Genomic DNA, 19,597 nt, shown 5'->3' with positions numbered 1-19,597 from the left:
CAGACGCAAAAAGAGTCTCTCAGACATCTCCTTTAGCTATAGCTTCTCTGTACACGTCATTCATACAATCCAAAGGCTTGTTTTGGAACATTCTTGATGTACCCTTCAAAATGGGTTGGTCGTCAAAATGCCTTTGTAGCCTGTAATTTCATTCACACATTGGTCTAAAAAATACAGCTGGATCCAGGATTCGGCCGACTTTGCAGTGCTGTCTCACCATTGCCAGACAATTTCCATGCACGGTATAATTCTGGCAAGCACGTACCTATTCTCCTCCATTTGTTGGTTGTGAAAGGGGGTGACTCGTCTACTTGTCAGGCGTAGCCAGTAATCCCAGTTGAACAGCGGTGTCTATCTGTGATGCACAATTCTCATGTTTTGAGCCCCTATCAGACAGATGCTTTAAATCCTTAAACACAGATTTGGACCACACATCCTCTCCACTGAATAGCAGGCAGGGGAAAGAAAATAGTGATTGCTTTGAGATGCTTGCTGTTAGCTACTGCTTCCTTCCAAACAACTCATTGCGGAATTTCCGGTTTGTGTAATTTAATGTTTATGGCCGATGAGCACTGACACGTTTTATCTATAATTTACAGAGATAAATCATTTACATAGCTACCACGGCACACAAATGAAACGTGGTGGTACAATAAGAAAAATGCCATTGGTTTTGTAGCAGCAGCATGTAGTGAAACATGAAAGGATTGTAGTTGTTTACAGTGTATTATGACGGTCTGTTTCCTACTGTTTTTCAGGTAAAGTAGTAGTTTTTGGCACTTGTATAATGCAACACTGACTACTCGCTCTGCAATGGCAAAGCATATGTCACACCCTGACCATAGTTTGCTTTGTATGTTTTGGTTGGTAAGGGTGTGATATGAGTGGGCATTCTATGTTACATGTCTAGTTCTATGTTTGGCCTGATATGGTTCTCCAATCAGAGGCAGGTGTTAGTCATTGTCTCTGATTGGGAACCATATTTAGGTAGCCTGTTTGGTGTTGGGTTTTGTGGGTGGTTGTTCCTGTCTCTGTGTTTGCACCAGATAGGGCTGTTTAGGTTTTCTCACGTTTATTGTTTTTGGTAGTCTATTCATGTATAGTTTTTCTTTATTAAAGAAACATGAATAGAAACCACGCTGCATTTTGGTCCGCCTCTCTTTCAACTAAAGAAAACCATTACAGCATAGGCCTAGTATCCTCTAAAACCCCTTTAGCTCATAGCGGAAAAAGCACAAAAGCTGAACTTGGAGTTTCATATCCAATGCTTTATAACTCGCTGACCGTGATAATAACGTTGAAAATTATATTGTTTATCTGGTGCTTCTCTCTGCAGTTTTCATTTGGCTTGACTCTCTCATTCAACTGACTCTATAGCAACCACCAGATTGAGCGGCTCCCTCTGCAGGCCGAAACAAGCACAACACCCTCTTAACAATAAATACTGTAAATTATTACAAAATGCCGAAGATTAGGTTAACATATATTTCACTCTCTCCAACATTTCAGGTTGACGACACATGGAACCAAAACAAGATAAAAAAAAAACGGTACTATTAATGAAGACAATATTATCCCTTTTTCACTAACTAATTCCCTTCTTCTTTGATGTTGCAGACAAACTACGACCAACAGTAGCCTGCCTCTGACTTTATCAGAAACTTGCCCATACTGGTGTATAAATTAATGAATCAATATAATACCAACAGAACTCTTTTGACCGGGGGGGGGGGTTTATTTATTTCATGCATTATACTTCTATGGTAACGCACAATTAATACAGATGGTATGATAATTTATAAAATGAATTTTGTTGTCATGTCAAGCAACACTGTATTCAAAGTGCCCACTATTATATTGTAATTATAGAATTAGAATAATCATTCCATTTCCATGATTCCAACAGTTCACCCAAGTGTTTTGTCTAAATCGCAAGTCATGTCACAATTGCAACAGTTGGTTTGAAATAAGGACTAGATGTTTTGCCCATATCGTGCAGCCCTGTGGCAGTGTGGAAATGATCTCAAATGAGTGCAGAAATGGATAAATTCCCCCCCCCCAAAAAAAAATGGGTTAAAGTTGACTTGAACAGTATGAAACGATATGAATGGAGAAAGATCAATTGAAATTGTGTTGCCACCCTAGTGTCACGCACTCGTCATAAAACTAATTTACAACTTGTAATATTCCAAAACATAAAGCACCATCATACCATTCCATTTTTTTTTTTTAAATACGGTGATATGATATTTTGTCCATATCGCCCAGCCCGATGTTGAAGTGATTGGAATGTCAAGAGTTGAGGAGGGTTTTGTAACTAGTGCAAGTAGGAAAACAGTAATGACTCTCTTTGCCTTCATGATCAAGGCAGTTCTCTCTGGCAGTGTTCAAGCCTTAGTAGCTCTGACTCTCAATCTGACTGTTTCTGACTTCTGGCTACTTTGTGTTTCTTCTTCTTCTGAAGATTGGCAGCTCTCTTCTGGTTTCTTTGGATAGCTCAGTGTCAGTGAGAAGAGAGGCAGTGGTAGCTGGTTTGATAGGGACTTGACCTGCCATTCATTTACAAGTGAGCCATAGTCTCGACACTCCCCCTTTTGTAGATATTGGGAGATGAATTAGCACAAAAGGGGAGAATCTATTGCCCAAGCAGTACTCTTCCACACGGTCAATTGGAACACAACTTAGCCTGGACTCAGCAATTACATTTTTATGTTACTGTTATGTAACTAGGCAAGTCAGTTAAGAACATATTCTAATTTTCAATGACTGCCTAGGAACAGTAGGTTAACTGCCTTGTTCAGGGGCAAAATGACCATCTCTTACCAACTCATTAAAGGAAATGTGATGTCACGTCTTCATATTGAGAGCACACACTGTTCTGGGATCAGGCTAGTGTAGAGTTGCATGGGTATGTAATGTATATAAAAGAGGTGTCGTGTTGGATGTTCCTCTTCCATCACCAAGTCAAATCAAATTTATTTATATAGCCCTTAATACATCAGCTGATATCTCAGTGCTGTACAGAAACCCAGCCTAAAACCCCAAACAGCAAGCAATGCAGGTATAGAAGCACGGTGGTTAGGAAACACTCCCTAGAAAGGCCGAAGCCTGGTTCCTCTCTAGGTTATGTGGGGTGGCCAGTCCTCTTCTGGCTGTGCCAGGTAGAGATTATAACAGAACATGGCCAAGATGTTCAAATGTTCATAAATGACCAGCAGGGTCCAATAATAATAATAATAATAATAATAATAATAATAATAATAATGACAATAATGACAATAATAATAATGAGTCAAGGGCAATGAACAGTAGAGTAGCACCTTGATTTTGTACATTTTGAAAGGACGATAAATAAATGTTTGCTGCATTTGATCTGACATTCCTTCTGTGTTAGTTGACATCATGCAGCTAAGATGCATTTAAAACTACCATCTTATGAATCTGTGGACTACAATGCCTACATGACGATTATTTTGTTATGCTGTACTCTGTCAAACATCCATCCTCACACATAGTAAACCACCTAGTTAAATGTTTTGTTATGTTACTTTGTGTTTATCTTCTAGAATAACCTTTTGAGTAGAATCACATGAGGTATGTATCCATCATTTGATGTGGCAATTCTAATAATTATGTATACAATTCAGAACTACCAATTATCCTTTGTGTTGGGCTAATTCAGTTTCTAAAGCAAAAATAAACTTGCATACGAAATAAAAACAAATGCAAAAGGTACCAAACAACTTACATTTCTTATAATAGAACGGAAGAAAATAATAATAAATTGCACTGTGTTCTTCATTCATAGAACAAAACCAAATATCCAATAGCCCCTTCTAGAACGTAGAATTAAGCCCTAAAAAAAAGTTACGAAAAAATACATAATAAAAACACATCAACAACAATTGACAAATTACCACGTGAGAGCAATAAATTATAAAAGTAATGAACTGATGCCCCTATAAACATATTCAGTCCGAAAAATTGGGAAGTCGATTGGTCACTTTATGGACGTTGTAGTCTTATCCGACGCCTAGATATTGAGTTAGGTCGGGGCTAGAAATGTTATACTCCCCCCCAACGACCCAGAAATCCAGTATGTGGTTCTCGGTAACGGCCGGACGGCTCATGACGAGATTTGGATTTTCAACGACATTGGTATCATATTGGATTAGCTACGGTATGATGATTTCAATTTAACATTGAGCTTTAATCATGGCCTACAGAGCCTTCAGAAAGTATTCACACCCTTTAGAAATATGTTTTACAAGTAAATTAAAAGTGAAAAGCTGAACTGTCTTGAATCAATAAGTATTCAACCCCTTTGTTATGGCAAGCCTAAATAAATTGAGGCGTAAACATTTGCTGAACAAGTCACACAAGTTGCATGGACTCACGCTGTGTGCTATAATAGTGTTTAACATGATTTTTGAATGAATACCTCATCTCTGTACCCCACACACAATTATCTGTAAGGTCCCTGAGTCGAGCAGTGATTTTCAAACACAGATTCATCCACGAAGACCAGGGACGTTTTCCAATACCTCACAAAGAAGGGCACCTATAGGTACATCAGTGGGGAAGAAATTAACGGACATTGAATATCCCTTTAAGCATGGTGAAGTTATTAATTCCACTATATCAATAGACTGAGTTACTACAAAGATACTGGCGTCCTTCCTAACTTAGTTGCCGGCGAGGAAGGAAACAGCTCAGGAATTTGACCATGAGGTCTATGGTAACTTTAAAACAGTTTATAGAGTTTACTGGCTGTGATAGGAGAACTGAGTATGGATCAATAACATTGTAGTAACTCCACAATACTAACCTAAATGACAGAGTAAAAAGAAGGAAGGCTGTACAGAATCCTAAATATTCCAAAACAGGCAAACTAAAACTGCAAACAAAGAAATTAAGTATTTTCTCCTGAATTCAGTGTTATGTTTGAAGCAAATCCAATATAACACATTACTGAGTACCATCAAGCATAGTGGTGGCAACATCATGTTATTTGTATATATTTTTATTTATTTAACCAGGCAAGTCAGTAAAGAACAAATACTTATTTACAATGACAGCCTACCCCGGCCAAACCCGGACGAAGCTGGGCCACACTATGGGACTCCCAATCACGGCTGGATGTGATACAGCCAGGATTTGAACCAGACTGGGAGTTTTATAGGATACAATCTAAACGGAATGGCGCAAAGCACAGGCAAAATCTTAGAGGAAAACCTGGTTCGGTCTGCTTTCCACCAGACACAGAGATTCACCTTTCAGCACAAATCTACACTGTAGTTGCTTGCCAAGACGACAGTGAAAATTCCTGAGTGGCGAGAAAGTTTTGACTTAAATATGCTTGAAAATACAGTGGGGAGAACAAGTATTTGCTACACTGCCAATTTTGCAGGTTTCCTACTTACAAAGCATGTAGAGGTCTATTTTTTTTAATCATAGGTACACTACAACTGTGAGAGACGGAATCTAAAACAAACATCCAGAAAATCACATTGTATGATTTTTAAAGTAATTAATTTGCATTTTATTGCATACAGACCTCTACATGCTTTGTAAGTAGGAAACACTGCCGATTTGGCAGGTTATCAAATACTTGTTCTCCCCACTGTATATAGCAAAACCTGAAAATGGTTGTCGAGCAATGATCAACAACCAATTTGACAGAGCTTGAGTTTTGAAAATAATAAAGGGGCAAATATTGTATAATCCAGGTGTGGAAAGCTCTTAGACTTACCCAGAAAGACTCACAGCTGTAATCACTGCCAAAGGGGATTCTAACATGTATTGACTTGGGGATTGAATACTTATCTAATGAAGATATATTAGTGTTTTCTTTTTCATTTTTGCAAATGTTAGATTTTTGAATTTAGAGTATTTTGTGTAGATTGTTGACAAAAAAAAAGACAAATCCATTTTAATCCCACCTTGTAACACAACAACATGTGGAAAAGGTCAAGTGGTGTGAATAATTTCTGAAGGTACTGTACTGTTCCAGGACCTCTGCCTTGCTCTGGCCTGGACTCCCCTCTCATTTACATCAATAGGATCCTCAACCTTTCTTACAACATCCGCTTGAGTTCTGATCTCTCCTGGTCTGTACTGACTACACATATCTGAATGTGATTTCCATCTACGGAGAAAACTGATGACAGGTGATAAAAATCTTTGGGAATTCACTCCAGACCAGAGGCCTACACAGAAAACAACAATGAGCACCACCTGTATCCACGGGGACCATGTGCCTGTGTCCTCAGAGGGCTTGTCTTGAACAGTGATGGTGAGAGTGACAGCTTCAGGGTTTCCTCTCGTCTGTTTGTCAGGGCCGACGAAGCACTGGTAGGTCCCCTGATCAGATAGAGTTATGCTAGTGAGGGTGAGGGAAAGATCCCCTTTACTGTAGCCATCCTTGGATACAGATGCTCTGTCCTCAAACCCAGGGTCAAAGGTAGCATGTCCTGCTTCGACCTTCAGCACAGACGTTCGAACATCTTTTTGCCAATGGAAGTTTATTTCACTGTCAGTTATGCCATGGCATTGAAGAGTGACATTTTCTCCAACGTGGGCAGATTTTTTAGTGGGGACCAAAACTTCTAGTTTTACATCGTGTAAAACGTTGTTGTTGCAGACACACTCGTACCACCCCATGTCATTGTACTCAGCTGAGGAGATGGTGAGAGAGAGGTTTCCATTCTGGAGTTCAACCCTGTTCTCATAGCCCTCTCCGGAGGTTAAAACCCCTCGGTCCAGTTCAGCAACTGTCTTCTTGATGATGCCCCCTGATGGACCATCCTGATAATGCCTCCACTCGATGACACCATCATGGCATAGTCCAGAGACGGGGAGTGTGATAGGGTCATTTAAAATCACTGTCATAAGAGTAGGAAGAGACAAGGTGGATTCTGCAACAAGTGCAAGTAAGAAGACAATAAGAACTCCAGTTGTCTTCCAAGTCATGGTTGATATCTGTCTGGCAGTGCACAATGTCATGGTTGATATCTGTCTGGCAGTGCACAATGTCTAACAGATGGATATTTAGCACCTGTTATTATATTTTCTTCAACAAATTGATCTGGGGGCTGGTTTCACTTTTTGAAGATACGACTTCATGGAGGCAACAGCCATTTTTCACTGTGGTAGCTAAAGGGTAAATTTGCTCGAGGGTGCTAGGGTTATCTTAACGGGGGCTTCTGTAGCGTCTCCCTGGAAACGCCTGTGTTTACAAAGCTCAGTCGTCCCAAAGTAAGAAGCATTCAGCTGCAGTCTTCAGTATGTCCAGGATGTGTTGGCCGTCTCAAGTCCTGGATCTGAAAAATATACAATAGGTGAAATACAAAGCTTTCTTGCAGTCATATGAAGCAAGATCTAAATCGGATGCATGTTTTGTATTTAACTGTGGCGATCACTCCACTGAACTGACATTGCTGGATGGACACTTGCACATATCAGTCTCACTAGTTACTAATTATAGCCCATGTTGCAGTGAAGGTGCCTGTAGGAGTGTTAACTATCCACCGCCAGAGTACATGGCGCAGGTCCAGAAAGCCGGACAACGTCCTCCTCCTGAAGGGGGGGGGGGTTCCAACCTGGGTTAAGGACGCATCAATGGAAGGGGGGGGGGTTCCAACCTGGGTTAAGGACGCATCAATGGGGGGGGGGTTCCAACCTGGGTTAAGGACGCATCAATGGGGGGAGGGGGGTTCCAACCTGGGTTAAGGACGCATCAAGGGGGGGGTTCCAACCTGGGTTAAGGACGCATCAATGGAAGGGGGGGGTCCAACCTGGGTTAAGGACGCATCAATGGAAGGGGGGTTCCAACCTGGGTTAAGGACGCATCAATGGAAGGGAGGGGGGGGGGGGTTCCAACCTGGGTTAAGGACGCATCAATGGAAGGGGGGTTCCAACCTGGGTTAAGGACGCATCAATGGGGGGAGGGGGGTTCCAACCTGGGTTAAGGACGCATCAAGGGGGGGGTTCCAACCTGGGTTAAGGACGCATCAATGGAAGGGGGGGGGGGGTCCAACCTGGGTTAAGGACGCATCAATGGAAGGGGGGTTCCAACCTGGGTTAAGGACGCATCAATGGGGGGAGGGGGGTTCCAACCTGGGTTAAGGACGCATCAAGGGGGGGGGGTTCCAACCTGGGTTAAGGACGCATCAATGGAAGGGGGGTCCAACCTGGGTTAAGGACGCATCAATGGAAGGGGGGTTCCAACCTGGGTTAAGGACGCATCAATGGAAGGGAGGGGGGGGTTCCAACCTGGGTTAAGGACGCATCAAGGGGGGGGGGTTCCAACCTGGGTTAAGGACGCATCAAGGGGGGGTTCCAACCTGGGTTAAGGACGCATCAATGGAAGGGGGGTCCAACCTGGGTTAAGGACGCATCAAGGGGGGGGGTTCCAACCTGGGTTAAGGACGCATCAATGGAAGGGGGGGTCCAACCTGGGTTAAGGACGCATCAATGGAAGGGGGGTTCCAACCTGGGTTAAGGACGCATCAATGGAAGGGAGGGGGGGGGGTTCCAACCTGGGTTAAGGACGCATCAAGGGGGGGGGGGTTCCAACCTGGGTTAAGGACGCATCAAGGGGGGGTTCCAACCTGGGTTAAGGACGCATCAATGGAAGGGGGGGGTCCAACCTGGGTTAAGGACTCATCAATGGAAGGGGGGTTCCAACCTGGGTTAAGGACGCATCAATGGAAGGGGGGGGGGTTCCAACCTGGGTTAAGGACTCATCAATGGAAGGGGGGGGTTCCAACCTGGGTTAAGGACGCATCAATGGGGGGGGGGGTTCCAACCTGGGTTAAGGACGCATCAAGGGGGGGGTTCCAACCTGGGTTAAGGACGCATCAATGGAAGGGGGGGGTCCAACCTGGGTTAAGGACGCATCAATGGAAGGGGGGTTCCAACCTGGGTTAAGGACGCATCAATGGAAGGGGGGTCCAACCTGGGTTAAGGACTCATCAATGGAAGGGGGGTTCCAACCTGGGTTAAGGACGCATCAATGGAAGGGGGGTTCCAACCTGGGTTAAGGACGCATCAATGGAAGGGGGGTTCCAACCTGGGTTAAGGACGCATCAATGGAAGGGGGGTCCAACCTGGGTTAAGGACGCATCAATGGAAGGGGGGTTCCAACCTGGGTTAAGGACTCATCAATGGAAGGGGGGTTCCAACCTGGGTTAAGGACTCATCAATGGAAGGGGGGTTCCAACCTGGGTTAAGGACGCATCAATGGGGGGAGGGGGGTTCCAACCTGGGTTAAGGACGCATCAAGGGGGGGGTTCCAACCTGGGTTAAGGACGCATCAATGGAAGGGGGGGTCCAACCTGGGTTAAGGACGCATCAATGGAAGGGGGGGTTCCAACCTGGGTTAAGGACGCATCAATGGAAGGGGGGGGTCCAACCTGGGTTAAGGACTCATCAATGGAAGGGGGGTTCCAACCTGGGTTAAGGACGCATCAATGGAAGGGGGGTTCCAACCTGGGTTAAGGACGCATCAATGGAAGGGGGGTTCCAACCTGGGTTAAGGACGCATCAATGGAAGGGGGGTCCAACCTGGGTTAAGGACGCATCAATGGAAGGGGGGTTCCAACCTGGGTTAAGGACTCATCAATGGAAGGGGGGTTCCAACCTGGGTTAAGGACGCATCAATGGGGGGAGGGGGTTCCAACCTGGGTTAAGGACGCATCAAGGGGGGGTTCCAACCTGGGTTAAGGACGCATCAATGGAAGGGGGGTCCAACCTGGGTTAAGGACGCATCAATGGAAGGGGGGTTCCAACCTGGGTTAAGGACGCATCAATGGAAGGGGGGGGTCCAACCTGGGTTAAGGACGCATCAATGGAAGGGGGGTTCCAACCTGGGTTAAGGACGCATCAATGGAAGGGGGGTTCCAACCTGGGTTAAGGACGCATCAATGGAAGGGGGGGTCCAACCTGGGTTAAGGACGCATCAATGGAAGGGGGGTTCCAACCTGGGTTAAGGACGCATCAATGGAAGGGGGGGTTCCAACCTGGGTTAAGGACGCATCAATGGAAGGGGGGTTCCAACCTGGGTTAAGGACGCATCAATGGAAGGGGGGTTCCAACCTGGGTTAAGGACGCATCAATGGAAGGGGGGGGGGTCCAACCTGGGTTAAGGACTCATCAATGGAAGGGGGGTTCCAACCTGGGTTAAGGACGCATCAATGGAAGGGGGGTCCAACCTGGGTTAAGGACTCATCAATGGAAGGGGGGTTCCAACCTGGGTTAAGGACGCATCAATGGAAGGGGGGTTCCAACCTGGGTTAAGGACGCATCAATGGAAGGGGGGTTCCAACCTGGGTTAAGGACGCATCAATGGAAGGGGGGTTCCAACCTGGGTTAAGGACGCATCAATGGGGGGAGGGGGGTTCCAACCTGGGTTAAGGACGCATCAAGGGGGGGTTCCAACCTGGGTTAAGGACGCATCAATGGAAGGGGGGTCCAACCTGGGTTAAGGACGCATCAATGGAAGGGGGGTTCCAACCTGGGTTAAGGACGCATCAATGGAAGGGGGGGGGTCCAACCTGGGTTAAGGACTCATCAATGGAAGGGGGGTTCCAACCTGGGTTAAGGACGCATCAATGGAAGGGGGGTTCCAACCTGGGTTAAGGACGCATCAATGGAAGGGGGGTTCCAACCTGGGTTAAGGACGCATCAATGGAAGGGGGGTCCAACCTGGGTTAAGGACGCATCAATGGAAGGGGGGTTCCAACCTGGGTTAAGGACGCATCAATGGAAGGGGGGTTCCAACCTGGGTTAAGGACGCATCAATGGAAGGGGGGGGGGTTCCAACCTGGGTTAAGGACGCATCAATGGAAGGGGGGTTCCAACCTGGGTTAAGGACGCATCAATGGAAGGGGGGGGTCCAACCTGGGTTAAGGACTCATCAATGGAAGGGGGGTTCCAACCTGGGTTAAGGACGCATCAATGGAAGGGGGGGGTCCAACCTGGGTTAAGGACTCATCAATGGAAGGGGGGTTCCAACCTGGGTTAAGGACGCATCAATGGAAGGGGGGTTCCAACCTGGGTTAAGGACGCATCAATGGAAGGGGGGTTCCAACCTGGGTTAAGGACGCATCAATGGAAGGGGGGTTCCAACCTGGGTTAAGGACGCATCAATGGAAGGGGGGTTCCAACCTGGGTTAAGGACTCATCAATGGAAGGGGGGTTCCAACCTGGGTTAAGGACTCATCAATGGAAGGGGGGGGGGGGGGTTCCAACCTGGGTTAAGGACTCATCAATGGAAGGGGGGGGTTCCAACCTGGGTTAAGGACGCATCAATGGAACGTAATTCCCTTTTAATGCACTTTTCTCTCTACGCATATTCTGACCCTGAATTTAAGTATGAGAATCGCATGCTGTACAACAGCTAGCTATTCACCAGCTAGCTATTCGCCTAGCTAGCTATTCGCCTAGCTAGCTATTCCCCAGCTAGCTATTCGCCTAGCTAGCTATTCGCCTAGCTAGCTATTCCCCAGCTAGCTATTCCCCAGCTAGCTATTCCCCAGCTAGCTATTCCCCAGCTAGCTATTCCCCAGCTAGCTATTCCCCAGCTAGCTATTCGCCTAGCTAGCTATTCGCCTAGCTAGCTATTCACCAGCAAGCTATTTGTGGACTTGCTTTGTGGAGTGTGCTGTTAAAAAAGCAGGGCATCATCACAGTTCCATGATTAGTAAGGAGTATTAGGGTACATTTTATAGGACTACTGTTCAACCTGTATATTACACGTTACTTACCTTCCAATATTTCATGAATTGAACAATTGAATATGGCAACTTTCATGAGGAATCAAACCACTATTTTTGAATCACTAAAATATATATATTTTTTTGCATAAAGGATCGCCAAACCAGTTTTTTTTTTATTCATAAATAAAGTATTTTGTATTTCTCTCATTGATCCGTAATATTCTGAACCGTTCTCTCCAAATATTCTAGTGAGTCTGTCAAGAAGATTCAAAATAAAGGTTCACCTAATTTAAAGGGATGGTTTAAGATAAATCTACTGAAAACCCTATTGAATTAAAACTCCACGAGGAAATCTGTTGGCCAGCAAGTGAGAGGGTTTTCAGCGGTTGAATTACATTTATTCAGCGCTCGCATGGAAACTGTTACGCGTCGCTTTTTGCATAAGGCAATTCTGAATACCAACTACTGTGAAGCGTGTTGGAGAGGCATACATTTCCTAAATCTGAATTGGTCACAAAGCGTGCATCTCAGGTGACCAGGGTTGTGCTGAATTCAGATTTTTTTTAATTGAGTCCCATTCAACTCATGAGTTCTAATTGAATTGACTACACCCCACATGTAGAATTTGAATATGAGCTTGAGCGACAGGAATCAGAATTGAGTTAAGTGCAATTCAAAGAATTTCCACTCAGTCATATAATATGAGAGCTCCATTGAATCTCACACTTCCAAATACCAAAGATTTTATAACTTTCTCTGGAAACACGGTTTATATACTCTTTTAACACTGGAATAGTCAATTATATTAGCCATTTGATTACTTTGGCTTGTTTTAGGCTTTACGGGCAATTTGAGCATTAAGTGCATTCTGGGAAATGTAGTATTTCCCCATATTGACCAAATGTAAGCGATTTAATGGAAAATAATAACTTAGAATATTTGCATACAGATTTTATTTTCTTTGATCGTTCATTTTAAGAGTTTGTCCTGAAAATCCATTGTTTCAACAATATTTTATCAGCATGTACACAACATGTTTTATGTACAATATGTATATTTGTACAAACTACACAGAATAGAAGAGACATTTAATTGAATTTCACCGAATTCAATTATATTTCCTTCAATTCAAATTGAAATTGCAATTATGTATCCTGTTTACTACTGCAATTCAAATTCAATCATTTAATTCGCATTTATGAGGCATTCTCAATTCAATTCTTCTTTTTCATTCTCAATTCTGAATTGAGCACAACCCTACTGGTAACACTTCTCAATGAACCATCACAAAGATGATCTATAGACTGACTATCGTTTGAATCGGTAACGTCACTTGCTCTGAGACCTTGAAATAGTGGTTCACTTTGCTCTGCAAGGGCCGCGGCTTTTGTGGGGCGATGGGTAACGATGCTTCGTGGGTGACTGTTGATTTGTGCAGAGGGTCCCGGGTATGGGCGAGGGGACGGTCTAGCTATACTGTTACATATATTCATGCACCTACTACCTCAATTGGCCCGACCAACCAGTGCTCCCGCACATTGGCTAACCGGTCTATCTGCATTGTCCCACCACCCGCCAACCCCTCTTTTACGCTACTGCTACTCTCTGTTAATCGTATTTGCACAGTCACTTTAACCATATCTACATGTACATACTACCTCAATCAGCCTGACTAACTGGTGTCTGTATGTGGCCTCGCTACTTTTAAAGCCTCGCTACTGTATATAGCCTGTCTTTTTACTGTTTTATTTCTTTACTTACCTATTGTTCACCTAATACCTTTTTTGCACTATTGGTTAGAGCCTGTAAGTAAGCATTTCCCTATAAGGTCTACTACACCCGTTGTATTCGATGCAGTTGACAAACTGTGATTTGATTTGAAAGACAGCAATCCTCACTTTGATTTTGCCACTGTCATCCAAAGATTTAAATAGACATATCATTGCTGCCATCACATGCTAAAATTAGAGTTGTCCTGCCCAAAGAAAACAACGTCGCTAAATCATCTCAAAGTATCCCCGATTCAGATGCATTTAAAACACAGCATAGCGTTAAACCACTATGAGTAAGTAGAATTTCCCTTCACCAAATTGAAACTTTTATATTTGGCACAGTTAACAAGCAAATAAAGTCAAATAATGAATATCTGACTAAGTTGAATATGTATTAAGGCTACACACAGGCTACATTATTAAATATATTGTTACCTCTGTATTTAGAAGCGATGGTCCTCAAAGTGTAGATTTGTTTTCTCTCTTTCCTTTTCTTCTTGCCTTATTAGTTCGTAGGCTACTGTTTGCGCTTCCTGCTGTGAGACCTATGATGATTGGTGCGCTGAATTGGACACTACTGCGTCTGAGTCAAACGAATCTATTTTTGTTATAGCAGCACACCAGCCCAGCCACAAGGTGAAGCACTCCACCTCGTTTTGGAGTAATGGTTTCTCTTCCAGGTTCCTTTGCCAGAATATTAACAATGCTCTTACCTATTCATTTTTTTTTTCAACATTGGACTCGACAATCAAGCTCATGGTATTTGAAAAGCTCACGTGCAAAAGCCCAAGGAAAGTGGGCTTTTGAATATTTACCCATCTTTAAATATTACTACTGGGCTACAAATGCCAGGGCATTAGTGTACTGGCAATTACGTTTCACTGATAAGTCGGAAGGATACTGTTGCCCCCCCCCCCCCCCCCTGTGCCTAAATATGGAAGTCAAGACTCCCGATGTTGTTTATATCCTGTCTCTCTTGCTACAGAAAACTACAGAACATCTGGTAATATACCCTCTTTAGAAGAAAAAAGAATTGCACACCTATTTAGGCGAGGTGCTCGCTAGCGGAGTAGAAAACTTGAACATAAAAGAGCGGCACACACTCTAGGAGCTCAAATGCAAAAATGTAATTACCAACGTTTCGACAGCCAGGCTGTCTTCACCCTGATGAAACGTTGGTAATTACATTTTTGCTTCTGAGCTCCTTGAGTGTGCGGCTCTTTTATTTTCAAATATACCCTCTTTAGGCTGTATTTCTAACATCAACCAAAGAAAATATGAACTGTAAAATAGTTTATAAAGAATCTAGATGGAAGGTTCCCTCTCAAAGTCCTGTAGGGATGGTGAGGGCTCCTAGGCTCCTCAGGGTCTGTCTTAGTTGGATGGAGGGGTTGAGGGACTGGGACTCTGGCTGGGTGGGGAGAGGGACAGATCAGGGGAGACACGACCTGACTCAGACCCTGTCCTGGATGCCCCAGCAGAGCCACTGCTACTGTCCCTGGGGAAGACTGGGTGGATGTGGTAGGTGGCGGAGAACCCCCCCCTGCTGGCTGGGGCAGGAAGTGTGTGTAGGGGGGCATACTGTATAGACTGCCATCTGCATGGCCTGGATGAACTAGAGGTTCTACATCAGGTTGTACATGGGCATACAGGACCCGAGCTTGGATCTGGAACTTCTTTTTCTTTTCAGGTGCTTACTGTTTTTTTTTTTACACTTTAATAACTAAAGTTTGTTTCATCTACACATCAGATGAGCATTTCTCTAACACCAATCAGGATAGAACTGGTGTGTGGATACAAACTGAAATACAACAGTAAGTGTGTAGAGTTACCCTGGGTGTCAGTCTGTTTCTGCTCTCTTACCAACAAACTGTTCTGGGATCAGGTTAGTGGAGAGTTATCCTGGGTGTCAGTCTGTTTCTGCTCTCTTACCAACAAACTGTTCTGGGATCAGGTTAGTGTAGAGTTATCCTGGGTGTCAGTCTGTTTCTGCTCTTACCAACAAACTGTTCTGGGATCAGGTTAGTGTAGAGTTATCCTGGGTGTCAGTCTGTTTCTGCTCTCTTACCAACAAACTGTTCTGGGATCAGGTTAGTGTAGAGCAGGGGTGTCAAAGTCAAATGGACGGAGGGCCAAATAAAAAATTTAGCTACAAGCCGAGGGCCGGACTGTTCGAATGTTCATTGAAAATTTTTTAAATGACGCCTATAGTCTAGTGAACCTAATTGAACCTACTGAAAACCTAACAAATATATTCCAATATGATCAGATAAATAAAGCAATATTTTCTTATGGCTCTGTCAGTAATCTTTAATTTTCAACAGACACAAAAGACAAATTTCCTTTATATAAAAATCCCCATAACATGAACATTAAATGAAAGAAACCGGTATTCAAGGCACCATCAGTAGCCTATATTTTCTATTTTAGCAAAAGTGGGCTACCCGACCCTGCAGCTGCAAGTTCATTGCATTCAGATGACTCGTAATGTCACACAGAAAAGCCATTTCACACAGAAACATTTCGTCTCGGAGTTGTGTTGTGTCTTTCCCTTTGCTGTCCAAGAACAGACAAATCTCCTCACGAAGCTCGAAACATCTTTGAAGCACCTTTCCCTGGCTTAGCCATCGCACCTCTGTGTGATAAGGCAAATCACCATGCTCCGTTTCTAACTCCGTCAGAAATGCCTTGAACTGGCGGTGATTCAAACCTTTGGCTCTGATAAAGTTAACTGTGCGCGTGATGATGCTCATTACATGCTCCATTTTCAAGGCTTTACCGCACAACGCTTCCTGGTGTATGATACAATGATAAGCTGTCAGCTCACCTGTCGCGTTTTCCTCTTGCATCTTTTCCCGTATCTTCGCCACCAGTCCGCTCCTGTGTCCACACATCGCAGGTGCTCCGTCGGTTGTCAAACCCACGAGTTTTTCCCAAGGCAGCTCCATCTCATTTACACATCTTGACACCTCTTCATACAAATCATGCCCCGTAGTTGTGCCATGCATAGGACGTAAAGCCAAAAACTCCTCTGTCACGCTTAGGCTGGAGTCCACTCCGCGGATGAAAATTGACAACTGGGCAATGTCAGAAATGTCGGTGCTCTCATCCACAGCCAAGGAATATGCAATGAAATCTTTTCCCTTTTTCACAAGCTGCTCTTTTAGATTGATGGACAACTGGTCTACTCTCTCGGCAATGGTGTTTCTGCTCAGACTCACATTTAAAAAGAGTTGCCTTTTTTCTGGGCAAACTTCGTCACAAACTTTAATCATGCAGTTTTTGATGAAATCCCCCTCCGTAAATGGCCGGGCTGATTTAGCGATCTCTTCTGCCAAAATAAAACTGGCCTTGACAGCAGCCTGGCCTTGTGATTTGGCTTTTTGAACAGAGCCTGTCGAGATTTGAGGCCTCGTTTTAATTCCTCTGCCTTTTGTAGCCTTTGTTCCATGTCCATATTCTTGTTTTTGTCCGCGTGTTTCGTTTCATAATGTCGTCTCAGATTATACTCTTTCAGTACCGCCACACTTTCTCCACACAGAAGACACACAGGTTTTCCAGCTACCTCCGTGAACATATACTCCGACTCCCACCTTCTTTGAAACCCCCGGTTCTCAGTGTCCACCTTCCGTTTTGCCATTTTTGATGGGTATCTGAAAGTTAATTTTACTGTGATGCTGACGACTGCTCTGCCAATAAATATTGAAATGAAGCAGCCTACTGCTCGGTGCGTCACCGTTGCATTGTGGGAAATGTAGTATTGGTGCGTGTAAAAGATCTGCGGGCTGCCGGCTTGCTGCGGTCTGCGGGCCGGTTCTAATAATAAATCAAGATCATCCCAGGGGCCGTAAAAAACCTTCTCGCGGGCCGGATGTGGCCCGCGGGCCTTGACTCTGACATATGTGGTGTAGAGTTATCCTGGGTGTCAGTCTGTTTCTGCTCTCTTACCAACAAACTGTTCTGGGATCAGGTTAGTGTAGAGTTACCCTGGGTGTCAGTCTGTTTCTGCTCTCTTATCAACAAACTGTTCTGGGATCAGGTTAGTGGAGAGTTATCCTGGGTGTCAGTCTGTTTCTGCTCTCTTACCAACAAACTGTTCTGGGATCAGGTTAGTGTAGAGTTATCCTGGGTGTCAGTCTGTTTCTGCTCTCTTACCAACAAACTGTTCTGGGATCAGGTTAGTGTAGAGTTATCCTGGGTGTCAGTCTGTTTCTGCTCTCTTACCAACAAACTGTTCTGGGATCAGGTTAGTGTAGAGTTACCCTGGGTGTCAATCTGTTTCTGCTCTCTTACCAACAAACTGTTCTGGGATCAGGTTAGTGTAGAGTTATCCTGGGTGTCAGTCTGTTTCTGCTCTCTTACCAACTCATTAAAGGAAGTGTGATGTCACGTCTTCATATTGAGAGCATAAACTGTTCTGGGATCAGGCTAGTGTAGAGTTGCATGGGAATGTAATGTAAAGGGATGTGTCATGTTTCCCTCGTCCATCACCAAGTCAAGTACAATATGAACTACAGAGTAGCACCTTTTTATTGTTGCCTTTGAAAGAAAGATAAATAATTGTTTGCTGCATTTTCACTTGGGGTATACATATGAGGTGACACAAGTCAAGTTCCCACAGTCATCCATCACTATGGGAAAGACCTGAGAAAACAGTAATGTGAGACAAAAGGTTGTTGAGCCGCACAAATCAGGAAATGGCTAGAAGAAAATAGCTCAACGATTTGAAAATGCATATTTCCACTATCAGAGCAATAACTAAGAAGTTTAAAGCAACTGGAGATGTTAACAATTGGCCTGGAAGAGGACGTGTGTCTATATTGACCCCACAGTGAGGAAGATGGTTCGAGTGGCCAAAACATATCCAAGGACATCAACTGGAGAATTGCATACATTAGTTGGGGTCTTGGGCTCAAAGTCTCAAACTACGGTCAGACGTCACCGACATAACCACAAGTTGTTTGGGAGGGTTGCCATAAAAAACAACAACTTTGCTGTCATCAAACGTCAGGGTAGCCTAGTGGTTAGAGCGTTGGACTAGTAACCGGAAGGTTGCGAGTTCAAACCCCCGAGCTGACAAGGTACAAATCTGTCGTTCTGCCACTGAACAGGCAATTAACCCATTGTTCCCAGGCCGTCATTGAAAATAAGAATGTGTTCTTAACTAACTTGCCTGGTTAAAAAAATAAATACAAAAAACAACAAACTCAAGTGTCTACAGTTTGCCAAATGTTACTGGAACTTTGAATGGGACGGAATTCTATGATCAGAGCTTTTTGGAAACGAACACCAGAGGTGGGTTTAGTGTAGACAGAAAGATAGCCATGCAGAAAAGTACCTCATCCCCACTGTCAAGTCTGGTGGTGGATCTTTGATGTTGTGGGCCTGTTTTTCTTCCAAAGGCCCTGGACCACTTGTTAGGATACATATTATCATGGACTCCATCAAGTACCAGCAGATATTAAATCAGAACCTGACTGCCTCTACTTGGAAGCTTAAACTGGGTCGTGGTTGGATCTTCCAGCAGGACAATGATCCAAAGCACACCTCAATATCAACACAAAAATGTTTCACTGACCACAGAATCAAGGTTTTTCCATGGCCATCCCAGTCCCCAACCTAAACCCCATAGAAAACCTGTAGGATGAGCTGAAGAGGACAGTCCACAAGCATGGACCTGAGAATCTGAAGGATCTGGAGACATTATGTATGGAGGAATGGTCTCGGATCTCAATTGAAAATTGATTAAATAAAACATTTTCCTCATCAATCTACACACAATACCACATAATGACATCACAATACCCCATAATGACAAAGAAAAAACAGGTTTTTATAGATACATTTAATCAATTTTAAAACAAGACTTTAACGTAACAAAATGTGTAAAAAGTCAAGGGGTCTGAATAATTTCCGAAGGCACTGTGTGATATGAAAGGAGCAACAAAGAATAAAAGCAGAACTGTCAAAATATCCATGATATTTACTGTGCAAAATCGCCATGCTCTAAAGTCAAACATTTGGCCTAACAATCTCTAATCACAGAATAGCTGTGATATATTGGCCATATAGCACAATCTCCCGAGGTGCCTTATTGCTATTATA

General features: G+C 43.9%; 1 protein-coding gene across 1 annotated transcript; it reads right to left on the bottom strand.

Moving 5' to 3' along the window:
* Positions 1–4,091: 4,091 nt before the first annotated feature.
* On the bottom strand, positions 4,092–14,040 carry LOC135509915 (uncharacterized). The gene is made up of 2 exons (XM_064930742.1): positions 13,928–14,040; positions 4,092–7,322 (listed from the first exon to the last, which is right to left on the bottom strand). The coding sequence occupies exon 2, from the start codon at positions 7,003–7,005 to the stop codon at positions 5,971–5,973; it is 1,035 nt and encodes a 344-aa protein (XP_064786814.1). The 5' UTR covers positions 7,006–7,322; positions 13,928–14,040; the 3' UTR covers positions 4,092–5,970.
* Between the last annotated feature and the right edge of the window lie 5,557 nt (positions 14,041–19,597).

Source organism: Oncorhynchus masou, chromosome 23, assembly GCF_036934945.1.
Source record: "Oncorhynchus masou masou isolate Uvic2021 chromosome 23, UVic_Omas_1.1, whole genome shotgun sequence".
Classification (NCBI taxonomy): Eukaryota; Metazoa; Chordata; class Actinopteri; order Salmoniformes; family Salmonidae; genus Oncorhynchus; species Oncorhynchus masou.
The sequence above is the reverse complement of the archived record's forward strand: the minus strand, read 5'-3'. Positions and strand labels throughout refer to the sequence as shown.

Coding starts and splice junctions, on each gene's coding strand:
- LOC135509915 (XM_064930742.1), bottom strand. CDS start 7,005: ATGACATTGTGCACTGCCAGACAGATATCAACCATGACTTGGAAGACA.